Here is a 12962-nt window from a genome sequence, read left to right as displayed (position 1 = left end):
TTCTTGGGGGTCAGCACAGGCCAGCCAGACTGCACAGACCTCAGGGGACACCTACCTGTCAAGTGACCAGTGGGCAGGAAGCTGCCAGGATGCGCTGAGGGTCCGAACGGGTTGGCGGCAGGATGGGTGGCACCTGGAGAGGAGGGAGGCTGTTCGAGGTGCGGGTGTGCCTGGGGCCCCATCTGTGCCTCCTTCCCAGGGTGGCTGCACCCTGGCTGCTCCACCTCCCCATCCAACCTCAGGACCAGTTGGGAGGTAGGCTTTCATCTCCCTGAGTCTGGAGGACCATGACGCGGGGTAGCAGGGAGATGCTGATAGTAGTGAGCCCCCAGAAGAAACAGGACAGAGAGAAGGCCTGAGGTTGAGCCTTGAGGGGCTGCTCCCACAGCCAGCTACCCTCTGAGGTCCCAACCAGAGCTAACAAACAATCCTGGTCGTGTGACAGTGGGTGCGGCTTGGTGCAGACAGACAATGGCCCGAAGATGGCAGCCCCTCTGGTGGTGTCCCCTGGCTGCTGGCCACAGCCCACAAGCATCAGTGCAGCATCTGCCCCGCTGCCTCAATGCCCCCAGAATCGAATCTGGAGGGCAGCAGAGTGGGCCTGGTCCCAAGAAGGAGCTGCTGGGTCAAGGGCCAACCCTGCTGCTTAGGGTGTCCCACCTTCTGTCTAAAGGTGAATTTCTGGTGCGACCTGTGAGAGGGGTGCCCCCTCCAGTCTCTCCAGCTCCCTCCACCTGTTAAGGGACCCTAACAATGGAGTGCTCCTGTCTTCCTGCTGTGGGCGTTACGTCTCCTCCACCCAAACGCAGGTTTAGTTCCCAGAGAGCTTCCACCTAGAAATGTGATCTCATTTCTAAGTGACCTTATGAAGAAATCAAACCAGAAGTTAGGAAACAGCTGGTCCCAGTGCTGAAGAGGATGCTATGAGAGAACGTGGAGGGCAGTCAGGGAAACATGCTGCCTTAAAAAGCTTCACCCCGAGAAAAGGCCAACGAGCTGATACTCCCTGGGGAGAGGATGGCAACATGCACACAGATGGAAGAAACACACGCCAGATGGCGACCAGGCGTCAGGCAGGGACAGCAGGGCCCTGCTCTAGGTGGGGCATGTGCTGGGGGAAAGTAGACACACAGCAGGACGAGGCCGTGGGTGGAGGGAAGCATAGGGGGGCCCAGATGGGAGGTGCTCTGCTTTCTGAGGGACCCTGACACCTGGGAGACGCCTCTGCCCTGACTGGGGACTGGAGGCCATGAGGGTGGTGGAGTGGGGGCTCGGAAGAGCTGGCCAGCTCACAGGCAGCCGGCATGATCCCGTCACAGCGGTGCACTAATGGGCTGCCTGCACAGACTGACAGGGGGTGGGGGTGAGCGAGCGTGAGCTTGCGGCAGGGTGTGAGCGCGGTGGATGTGAGGAGTGGTCAGGGAAGGTTCTCTGAGAAGGTGACATCCTTCAAGGGCCTGACAGCTGGGGAGGAGGCAGCAGCAGCCCTGTGGGCTCCAGACCGTCAACCTGAGGCCTGCGGCATGGCTGCCCTGGGCTGGCGTCTGGGAACTCGGGTGTCAGGAGGTTTCTCACCTTCCTCTGATAGGAATACCTTGCTCACATGTGCTCAGATTGTTTGTGCAGTGTGGTTTGTGCTGAGCACCCGCTTTCCTTTCGGGAGTCTGGGTTTTGGTCTTGGCACACACAGGTGCCCATGTGACTGGCCCTCAGTAAGAAGCCGGGGCTCTGGGTCCCCACAAGCTTCCCTGGGAGATAGCCTCTTGCCCTGTTGTCAGGGCTCCTCTCTGGGGAATAAAGTGCGTCCTGGGGCTCCTCAGGCAGTGCTCAAGAGACACCCGACTTCCACCCTCCCCCTCTTCCTTGCTGACAGATTTGTGCCCCTTGGCTGCAATGCATACAGCTGGGGGTGTGTGAGACATGGGCTGAGTCCTGGGAGCGCCACAAGCCTAGGGGTGGTCCTAGGGACCCCGACACAGTGAGGCTGTGGTGTGGCTGCTGGTGGAGGTGAGCACGGAACAGAGGCTCTGGAGCAGTTTCCCACCATCCAGACAATAGCCGAACCCTTCCTGGGAGGGAAGCCCCAGAGGAGGGCATCTTGGGCCAGATCATGGGCAGGATCAGGTCAGCTGTGGGGACACCTCCAGGGGGTGGGGGGAGAGTCCTGAGGCGGGCAGGACTGCCAGACCCCACCTGCTACAGCTGGAGAAACAAAAGCGCTGCCCAAACAGCCGGAGCCCTCCTGCGCCCACACCAGCCAGAGGAGAGAGGCGAGACCACGTCTGCTGGGCCATCCCCAGGCCTGCACAGTGGCCGGGGCCGCCAGCTCCCCTGGGCCAGGCCGCCTTACCCGAGCTGGAGAAGAGGGGCCGGGCCAGGTCCTGTGGGTAGTGGAATCCGGCGAACACGCCCGGGGCGGGGGGTCTGCTGAACAAGTCCAGCTTGGTGCCCACGTCCAGCTTGTGGGGCTCCAGCTGCATCTGCCGGGACAGAGCGTGTATAGGGGCCGGAGGCCGGGCCTCTGTCCTGCTCGCCACCAGGCTGCCGATGAGCTGGACAACAAGGTGTGATGCCCCCTGCTCCGCTGGCCTCGCTCAGTGGGTGGAGAGACAGGTAAGAATCATCCTGACCATGTGTCAGCGATGCGGGATAACCCAAACGTCGTCGCGTGTGGTCGATATAGGAGGTTCCCAATTGCGGCGTTTCGCTCCTGTTTATATGGTCTTTGAAAGCTGGTGTTTTACACTTAAAACTCATCTCAATTTGGATGCTACATTTTCATTAGAAATACTCTGATTAGATTTTGTAAAGTTGAGCTGGAAAAGTACATGCGCATACCCGAGTCTTTATAGTTTTCCAATGGCTAAATTTACCATGAGTATTAAATTTTTAATGTATTAATAAAACTAAGATGCCAGTTCCTGGGTCACTAGGGCCACGGGAGGCACGGGGTGGGCCAAGTCCGTCCTAGCTCTTCCTGCTGTGGTGATAACAGAAGGGTGCCCCCCACCCTGCCTCCTCCACTGCACCTTCCAGGCACCCTGCCTGAGTGTCTGCATGTTAATCCGTCATAAATCCCTTTCTGTGACTTGTCCTTTGTGCCCACTTAGGGCGTGATGATTTAAAAATACCTTGAGTAAGGGTAACGTGTTACCTGAGATGACAGACAAAAGTGTGGAGACCCTTCTGTGATATGGGGTGCGGGGTCCCATCCTGGCCTCCCTCAGTACCCCAGCCCACTGCCCCTGGCTGCAAGTCCCCAGGCTTCCCAGGGCCGCCTCTTCCTTGAATCACTCAGCCAGGGCATCTGGCATCACCCACTGGGAGGAGGATGGCTTCAAGCTGGGTACTTTACCACCTGTCCCCCCCAGGAGCATGCAGGCTCCATGAGCACTTAGGTTCATCTTTGTCCATGGCCCACAGCAGACACTTAATACACTTGGGGTAAGGGTGGGGGCCAGGCCAAAGGCCCCCCTGGGAGGGCTCGACTGACAGCAAGGAGGCCCGCAGGGTCAGCTCCTCCCTAACCCTGCCTGGGTCATCCCGGGTGACAGGTGGGAAGTGACTTTGAGTTCCCCATACACTTTCGTCCAGCTCCCCAGCTCCGACCCCTACTGGCCCGGCCTAGCGCTGGGGCAAGGGGCACATGCGCACACGTGTGGACGCTGGGGAGGGCCTGGCCCAAGAAGGGCGCCCTCTGAGCCGCAGGCCTGGCTGGCAGGACGAGCAGTCCAGCTCACCTTTATCTTCTGCTGATGGTGGTAGATCTGCCAGGCGATCTGCACGTGCACAGCGCACCACTTCCCCGGCTTCTGCGACGGGGGGATGGGCTCAGCCTCACGGCCAGAACCGTCTCCTCACTCCCCACCCCCAGATCCCTGCTGTCACAGGGCACCCCTGTGCCACCCAAGAGAGTCCTCCCTGGCCTCAGACCCTCCCGGAAGGTCCCACTGGGCCCCTTCCTCCCGAGGTGAGAAACGCACAGGCACACACAGACCTTACACATGCAAGCACGCACACACTCACCCTGATTGCTGTCCGGTACGGGTCAGACACCTGCTGTTAACAGAGGAGGAAGTGTTAGACCCAGGTTCTGCAAGCAGTCAAGCCCAGAGGGGTTGGGGAGGGGGGACTATGTGAGCCTTGTGGAGCCATGCTGGCCGGACGCCCACCCGGGAAGGAGACAGGCAAGAACACCACTGCCACCTACCCCGGGGGCTTTCTGCAGGAGGGTGTGAACCGCACTGGCCCGGCCTGTTAACTCGAGTGGGTTTGAAGTCTGAGGGGAGAGAGGGACACCGCACGAGACCACTTTGCAGGCTCCGTGCCCAGGTGGTGCCAACCCCCCCCCAGGGCACCAGTGTCTGCCTTGCCCTCCTTGTGGGGCCCTGCACACTGTCACCCGGGATAGTCTGGCCTCCCACCACATCCTCCGTCCAGAGGTTTCTGAAAAGGTGGCAGAAGGCTCTGATTGCTGTGCCGGGCGAAGGCAGCCCGCTGCAGGGAAGGTGAGCAGAGCAAGCCCGGTCCCTGGTGCCTGGGCCTCCTGCAGTGCGCACAGCCTTGGACAGCTGCTGTCCACATTCCACCTCTGCTCCTCTGCACTGCTCCTCCCACCCCCCAACCCTGAGTGCTCCCAGCTGAGGAGAGAACAAGTGAAGCAAGGCTCTCCCGGCCCCGAAGGTCAGGATATTCTGCACTCGGGTGAAGGCCCTTCAGATGCCACCTGGGATCACGACTGCCCTGAGAGATGCTGGATTGTGGGGGGGCGGTCCTGCAGCCCCTGCCCACCATGCCCATCCCCTCCCGGGAGCAGCTGGTACCTTGGGCTGAAAAGCACCCTGCAGGGATCCAAAGGGGCCTGGGTGTGGGAGCAGGGCGGGCAGTCCTGGGACGGCCGGAGGGAAGGGCGGGAAAAACTGCAAGAGAAGGTGGGAGGGGTGTTCCAGGGGCCTCGCTGGGCACTTGGGCGTCTTGGGCAGGGGCGCTGGGCCTGGCCCTCTGGTCCCCACCCTGCCACGCCTGCACTAGGTGGGAGGCTACATAGACAAGGTGCAGTCTGACCTCCACACCCCCCACCCTGCCTGGTGATCCCAAGGCACGCAGGACACTCACGTTGGAATGTCGGAAGTAGGGGCTGTCCAGCTTGGGCGTGTACTTGTCAAACTGGAAGGGAAGGAGGCAGAGAGTGAGGCCTCCCAACCTTGCCGATGCCCTCCATTGGCCAAGCACCCACCCACACTGCCAGGCCGGGCAGCGGCCAGAATGAGGCTGGTGGCCTCCAGCCAGCTGTCCTCCAGGCTCCCTGAGGGTGCTGGCCCATGGCTCTTCCCTGTTCTGGTGACCTCAGCATAGAAGGCACACACTCACCCACCTGGGTGTCTGCAGCCATGACTGGGAGGGTAAGGCCTGGAGCCCAGGGCTGGTGGTCAAGCTGCAGGGTACACTGAGGCCACTGTTAACTGGCCAGTGTCAAAGCAAAGCTGGGAGGGGAAACTCTGCCCACAGCAGCTGGCTTGGGGATGAGATCTTGAGGCTCAGGAACATGGGAAGAGTCCTGATCTGCATGGCCCCTAGTCCTGGTCCTCCTGACCTGCTGCCTTGCTGCCAACTGAGACGCTGAGGACCCCACATGGGTACAACTGGCCCCATGGTCATGTGGGCAGGGGTGTTCGCCCAAGCCTAGGGCATGGAGCTTCATGGGATGACCTGGGAGTGGGGGCTGGGGGGAACCAGAGGAGGGGCTGGACGGACAGACGGACCGTGCGGGACGGTGTCAGCTGCATGCGTGCAGATAGCGTCTGCGTGTGCCTGCTGCGCGTCCCGCGCCCGGGCCGCCCCCTCCCGCCTGCCGGCGCGCAGCCTACGCACCGGCGGGGGTGCGGCGTGCGGCAGGAGCGGCGGCGGGGGCGGCCCGGCAGGGAAGGGGGCGAATGTGTGTTGGTGCTGGTGTGTGTGCTGGTGTGTGTGTTGGTGCTGGTGGAACTCCGCCCGCAGCAGAGCTCCCGGGCCCAGGGGGGCGCTCTGGACCAGAAAACGCGCGTTCAGCTCTTGCCTGAGCAGCTCGTGATCTACAAGAGAAAAAGAGAGAGACAGAGAGGCACGTCGGCCGCGGGCTCCCGGCGGGGCGAGGCAGATAGTCACCTGGCACTCCCGGTTTCGGCAGGCCAAGCCGTGGTGGCCGCTCGCTACGTGCGGGCCCCAGGGTGGAGGTAAGAGAGGTGCCTGTGACCAAGTACCAATCAGAATCCCCGAATGAGGCTGGCAATACATGATTGGCTGGCTGAATGAGATCAACAGGCTGGCATCTAAAGGCAAGAGAGAACACGGTGAGCCACCCTGGGAGCCCAAGACAGCCCTGTCGGGTAGCCCTGCCCATCCCAGCCTCCCCCAGACCATTGTCTTGGTCCCAGTCTGGGGCACTTAAGTGCCCCCAACTGACCTGGGCTCAGACTTTTAGAAAATAATTGGAGACCCATGGAAAAATCCTTAGTGACCTAAGATTTGGCCATGAGGGGGCACTTGCTGGAATCAAGCAGCAAGGGAGAGGTCAGGCTAGCTGCAGTTCATCTGGGGCCCCTCTACCCCACAATTCAGCCCTATTCACCCCTACCCCCCTAGCAGCCTAGGGACTGAGGGATGGGAAGAGACACACAGCTGGCCCTGGGAGCCCACATCGCAGTGACAACTGAGCAGCTCCAAGTTATACCAACTCCTGGCTCCCGACTGCCCTACTAGGCTTGGCAAGGGTTCAGAATGGAGCAGGGAGTGTGTGTCCATGTACACGTGTGTGCACCCATGTATCTGTGTGTGCACACCGAGGCCCTGGCAAGAAACTTCCCCTACCCTGCACTAGTGGTCTGCTAGGGCGCTGCTATCCTGCTGGGGGTGATCTGGAGGAGCAGGTGGGAGAGAAGTCTGTATCTCGGAGGCCAAGCCCCCCTCCCCAGGGGCCATGTCCCTCCCTGCCCAGGGATGAGGAGCCCAGAGTGGAGAGGGAACAGACAGTGACCCTGGCCCCACCGACGGCACCCAGACCTACCGGCGGGGTGTCCTGGGATGACCAGGCTGTTGGCCGGCAGCGCCGGGGGCGGGGGCAGTGTCGGGGGCGCGGCGAACATGGCCGCCGCGTGGTGCTGGTGCTGGGCCTGCGAGCGGAGCGCCAAGTGTGAGGTAGAGAGGTGGGGGCCCGGCCCGTGAGGCGACAGGGACGCGTGCTTCGCGAGCCCCAGGCTGGCACCGCTGCTGGCGCTGCTGCTCCTGCTGCAGGGAGGGGCGCTCAGTGCCCGGCCGCGCGCCCCGCCTCCTCGCCGCCCCGCGCCCGCTTGAGGCCGCGCAGGCTCGGCCCCATGCCCACCTGAGGCTGTGCCCACCTGAAGCTGTGCAGGCCGTTGTGCGCGGCCGGGCCGGGGCCCGGGAAGGCGCCCGGAGGGAGAGGCACGTGCGTCAGGAGCGGGGCCCGGGGCTGCGACGGCGCGGGTGGCAGCTGTGGGGCAAGGCGGGGCAGCGCCGGGGCTTCCTTCTTGACCAGCGGGCTGGCCGCGGTGCTGGCGGAGGGCAGGACCGGCGCGGGGCTGCGCACGGGGGCCAAGAATGGCGGCTCGGTGCTCAGCTCGCGGCTGCGCTCGAGACCCGAGACCTTGGGCGCTGCCCCGGTCTTGGCCTCGGACTTCTCGCCCAGCGTGGGGCCTGTGGAGAGAGTGGCAGGGGTGAGTTTGGGGTTCAGGATCATTTCCGAAGGGGAACTAGGTGGTGCAGAACCCCTGCCCACACCACCTTGGTATAACCCACCCCTTGCTCCCCGGGGAGGCTACCTGTCTGGAGGGCCAACCAAGGTGTGCCCTGCACCTCCTGCTCATGGCCATCTCAGTGCAGGGGCTCTTACGACCCCATTTTATGGAGGGAGACTCAAATGCGTGACAGCGCCAGCTCCATCTGGGCACTGGGCTCCAAGCTCTGCCGCCCTATCTCCCACCAGAGTAGAGTCACTTGAGTGAGTGGCTGCTCTTTCTTGACCCACCCGACTGACCCAGGGCCTAAGCTCTTTTTTGGGTCCTCACCCTAGGGGAGACTTTCTGGATGACCAGCCTTGCCTAGTCTGTTGGGAGAAAGTGGCTGCCTCAACTCACCACCACCCAGAGCCTCTGCTCCCGAGCTCCAGGCCTGCCTTTGGGCTATCAGCAAGTCCACTTGCTCATTCCAAACCCTCCTTTTGAAGCTGCTCCGAGTGAGGCCTCAGGTCACATGCCCAGGGGCCAGGTGGAAAGCATGTGTCCAGGCCAGGGGAGGCACCACCACCCATCGGAGCAGCTCTGCCTTCAGGGGATGACATCCCAGTTTTCCAGGAGGAGTGGAAATTCAGGTTACTGAATGTGGTTGCTTCATCTGGCCTGTTGGTTGACTCCACTTCCTTCTCCAGGCCCAGGGGCCCATGCAGGCGGCAGCCATGCAGAGTGACGCGCTGGCCACAGCCTCCCCTGTGGCTGCAGGACAGTGTAACCCATAACCCAGGCTGGCAGAGAGATGTCTCCTCTGCTAGGGCAACACCTCTCTGCCTTGGGCCTGTTTGCTTAGGAACAGACCTAAGGAGGAGGCCACTGCCACCACTCCTGCAAGGAGGACAGGAAGCTGTCAGCCCACGTGCTCACAGCTGCCCGGGGAGGCTGGCCCTCTCTCCCCTCCTGTCTCTCTCACTTCTCCACAGGCAAGGCTCTTGCAAAGTGACAGCAGCCATCAGAACGGAAAGAGGCAGGCATGGGCCATGCAGACCTGGACATGACCCCAGCCCTTCTGGAGAGTCCTGGAATCTCTAGAGCTTCCTGCCACTGACAAAACCATGAGCGCTGCCACTGATCACCCCCCTCCAACTCTGCACCTCTCTGGACACCTCAAAGCCTTGCCCGATTCCCTGAATTCTGCTGAATCATAACCTCCAGAACCTGGGACTGTGACCTTCTTTGGAAAAAGGGTCTTGGTAGCCATAATCACGCTAAGAATCTCCAGGTGAGATCAACTGGGAATCGGGGATCGAGGGTGCCTATATCTAGTGACGGTGTCCTTAGAAGAGACAAGAAGAGGAAGGGGCCACATGAAGACAGAGGCAGAGATGGCAAGGATGCAGCCAGAAGCCTGGGGATGCCCACATTTGCAGGCAGTATCAGGAGCTGGAAGAGGCAGTAGGGACTCCTCCCCTGGAGCCTCTGGAGGGAGCACAACCCTGCACACACCTGACTCCAAACTTCTAGTCTCCAGAACTATGAGCCTGTTGTTTAAAGCCACGCGGTTTGTGATCATTTGTTCCAACTGGTAACACCCTACACTAATTCTGTCTGAAATGTCAGCTGAGCATGCCTGGCTCCAAGGAGCCTCTGGTGGGCCTCCTTACCTGGACTCTTCAGCAGGTGTCGGCTCTGCTGCAATGCCTGACTTGAGGAAAGGGCTTCCTGAGCTAAAGGCACGTACAGGCCATGCCCAGCTACCAGGCCAGCAGGATCTGCGGTGCACTGGGTACCCCAAGGCCTGTTCTGTGTAGTCATGTCCTAAGGGAGCCTCCCAAGCAAAAAGACTCCTCTGTGCTGCGTCCAGTGACACCCACTCTGGGCCACAGCCACGACCAAGAGGCTGGGCTACAAAGGGCTATCCTGGCCTCGATGGGATGGTGCCAGCCAGAAGAGCTTTCTGTGATGATGGGATGCCAGGCACCCGTGCCGTCCCACTCGGCGTTCACTGGCTAAGGCCCAGGTGTGGCTGAAGAGTGAGTCTAGTCTGTCTCATGTTAAGACAAACAGCCACACGTGTGGTGGCAGCCATGGGGGCCAGTCCACACTGTGGCAGGGATGCTTCACAAGCCAGGAGCTGCTGTCCATCCCTACAGCATGTACTCCATGAACCTGGGAAGGGCCTGGGAAAGTACATTCCTAATGGTCCCCAAGGGGTTCAGGGACCTCCCCCCCCACCCACTTTGGGAACCACCGCTCCAGATCTATGTGGCTCTGGGTGAGACACCAGTCCTCCTCCCAGCTCCCCGTTTCCTTGTGGCTGTGGTTTGTATCCCTCAGTAATGGGAACACCTAACTCTAGCCTCAGGCTTTGCACCTGAAATTCAAGACAGAGCTAACATGGGGCCTCCAGTTCATTTCAGGAGTGTGTCCTGTGCTTTTCTAGAGGCATGGAGTCCAGAGACACACTTACCTTTATCGGCTGCTGGGGCAAAGAGCTTCTCGGAGCCCACAGATGCCTGGAAAAAAGAGAGGCGGGTCAGGTCAAAGGGACCTACAAGGCTGGGGTGAACCTGGCCCCTACCTCCTGCCCCTGGCACCCAGGCAACAGGTCTGGGCAGGCTCAGTGCATGTGAGGGCTACCCAGCCTGGCAGAACACGTCTTTCTGTGCCCACTGCCCCCACGTAGGAGCGTGACCACACCCAGGTCCAGTAGACTTGGACCCAGGTCATTCGGCCTGTGATCAGGGACCCAAGGATCCGCCCTCAGCAGGGATGTAGGGGCTCAGTGGCCCTGCTGGGTGGGGAGCCAGGATTGGGGAACCTGGGTGCCTCCCTGCAGAGCCAGCATCAGGAACCTGGAGGCACCCCTGGGCCTGGCACTGGAGGCAGCAGGGTGGGGGGGAACAGAGTGGGGATGCCCCTTGCCCCTAGGCTGCAGGCCACCACCTGCCAGGCCTCAGACAGCCTGAGTCACAGGCCTGGGGACCACAGCCACCATAATGCACTGAGTGTCAGGGTGGAGTGGGCCCCTCTGAGTGGGGGCCAACATGCTTCAGGAAGGAATGTGGCAGTTTCTGGTGGGCCCCCTGACCCAGCTCAGCCTCTCCCTTCCTGGGGAGAGGCCCGTGTGTGCACAGCACCTTGGTGAGGACAGTCAGGATGAGGACGTGGCCCTCACGCTGGTTTACAGGCAGAGGCCCGTAAGGCTGTTCTTAGCAGATCTTGTCTCTCTAGTTGGTGGTGTTTTAAAACAGTTTTACTGGGATATGATTCACACACCATACAACATACCCACTGAAAGTACAGAGCTGTGAGCAACCATCACCACAACCTGTTTTAGAAGACTTTCTGCACCCCAAAAAGAACCCACATGCTCTTCCGCTTTCACCCGTCCTCGCATCTCCCCAGCCCTGGACTTCCCTGGGGAGAAAGCAGCCAGTGGCTGCTATTGGGGGTGGGGTGACTGAGTACCGAGGCGCATGAGGGCCCCCTGTGCCCCATAATGGCCACCATCAGAAAAGACAGAAAACCCCTGGGCTTGGTGAGGGTGTGGAGAAACTGGAAGCCTTGTGCATTGCTGGTGGGAATGGAAAATGGTGCTGCCGCTGTGGCAAGCGGTATGGAGGCTCCTCAGAAAACTAACCACAGCACTACCATGTGATACGGCAATCCCACTTGTGGGCATCTGTCCAAAGAATTGAAAGGAAGAACAGACATGACAGGTAGGGCAGAGTGAGGCCCCACGCAGGCTGGAGCCCAGGTCTGCAGGAAAAGGGTGGGAGCTGCTCAGAGAAGCTCCCTGGGCCAGGATCACACCAGACCTTTTGATGGAAATGTGCAGAGTGAACCGTGACACCTTCACGTGAATGCTGTGCCCCTTTGCACTTCGTGCTAGGGTGGGGTCACCTTCCTAACCCTGCCCAGAAACCCCACACCCCAAAGAAAACAAGTGACAAACAGCCCGAAAACAGGCTGACTGAGCCTCAGGCTGGAATGGCACTAGACCTGGGAGGCCCCAGTGTGGAGGGTGGTTGCGAGGGTGCTCCTCCCCCACTGGAGCTCGGGGGCAGCAGGGAGGCTGTGGCTGTGACTTCTTCCCATGCGTTCCCAAGGCACCCCGCGTGGTGAACAGCAGCTGTCAGAACGCCTGGATCGGTGCCTCACTTGAGGAGACCCCACAGGGGTGAGCAGTCCACCTGAGCAGGGGGTCTGAGGGGCAGGATGGCGGGGTCAGCAGTGGTGCCCACCCACCCCTCAGGGCCTGGATGCAGACACCTCATGCCCATTCGCTCGGCACCAGGCGTGGCCCCAGCTCTGCTGGGAGATATGAGCGCGTGTCCAGGCGTGATGTCAGGTGTCCCTGGAGCCCTGTATCCTCCTATGAAGGCCCACAAGCCACGTACCCTCCTGGACTCCCAGGGCCAGCCCAAAGACCTCCCAGAGCCTCAGCCTCAGAGAACTGGACCCTCACCATGACCCCAGGAGGGGGTCCTGGTGTCACCCGCACTTGAGGCCATATAGCTGCTACAATTATTATTAATAGCTGGTCTCATTAACAGTCTCACAAATTAGTTCTCCACAGAGCAGCCGAGACTATCTTTCAAAACCAAAGCAGAACAAGTCACCCCGGGACTTAAAACAGTCCAGCGCCTTCCTACAGCCTCAAACTACAGTATGCATTTCTCCCCCGGCCCCCAAAGGCTGTTACCAGCTGGCCTGCCTGAGCCCTGACCCAGGGACTTCGGTCGAGTCCTCCGGGCCGTCCCAGACCCCCTCAGTCTGAGGGTGCCTCCCTTGCTGGTGCAGGTTTAAATCCTCTCTGCTTGCTGCCCTGCACCAGCAGGAGGAGGGCATGAGAGGGCACTCGGCGCCCCCCAGATGAGAGGAACAGGAGCAGGGGCCGCCGCTGGGCTCTGCCGAGGACACCCTCCTGAAGGTCTTTGTTACCTGCGGCCCTGACAGCCCCCGAGCCTGGCCCCGTGCAAGCAGCCCACAGGGGTCCCCAGCACCTCCTGGGGTGCCTGATCACATGCCCTCAGCAGGTGAAACAAATGAGCTAAAGGGCTGAGTCTCAAAGCTACCATTACCTTCTAGGGATGTGGTTGCTGCGCCACCAGGATAGGGAAGGGGGGGCTACCTCCTGGCAGGTGGTGCCTCAGCAGCACCCTCTGTGCCAGCCCTCCCTGGAACCCCCTCCTCCAACATAGCAGGGCATCTCCATCCCACCAAGGCTGATAGTAT

At 60.9% G+C, this 12962-nt stretch overlaps 1 protein-coding gene across 1 annotated transcript in view; it reads right to left on the bottom strand.

Moving 5' to 3' along the window:
* Positions 1–12962, bottom strand: part of FBRSL1 (fibrosin like 1) — an 84020-nt gene that overhangs the window by 4133 nt on the left and 66925 nt on the right. Inside the window, 11 exon segments of the mRNA XM_018061449.1 lie at positions 56–133; positions 2351–2480; positions 3741–3812; positions 4027–4059; positions 4211–4279; positions 4824–4919; positions 5116–5166; positions 5872–6071; positions 7043–7263; positions 7374–7689; positions 10192–10237. Of these exon segments, the coding sequence (XP_017916938.1) occupies positions 56–133; positions 2351–2480; positions 3741–3812; positions 4027–4059; positions 4211–4279; positions 4824–4919; positions 5116–5166; positions 5872–6071; positions 7043–7263; positions 7374–7689; positions 10192–10237 (1312 nt within the window).

This window comes from Capra hircus, chromosome 17 (assembly GCF_001704415.2).
Source record: "Capra hircus breed San Clemente chromosome 17, ASM170441v1, whole genome shotgun sequence".
Classification (NCBI taxonomy): domain Eukaryota; kingdom Metazoa; phylum Chordata; class Mammalia; order Artiodactyla; family Bovidae; genus Capra; species Capra hircus.
This window is presented reverse-complemented; position numbering and strand designations above follow the sequence as displayed.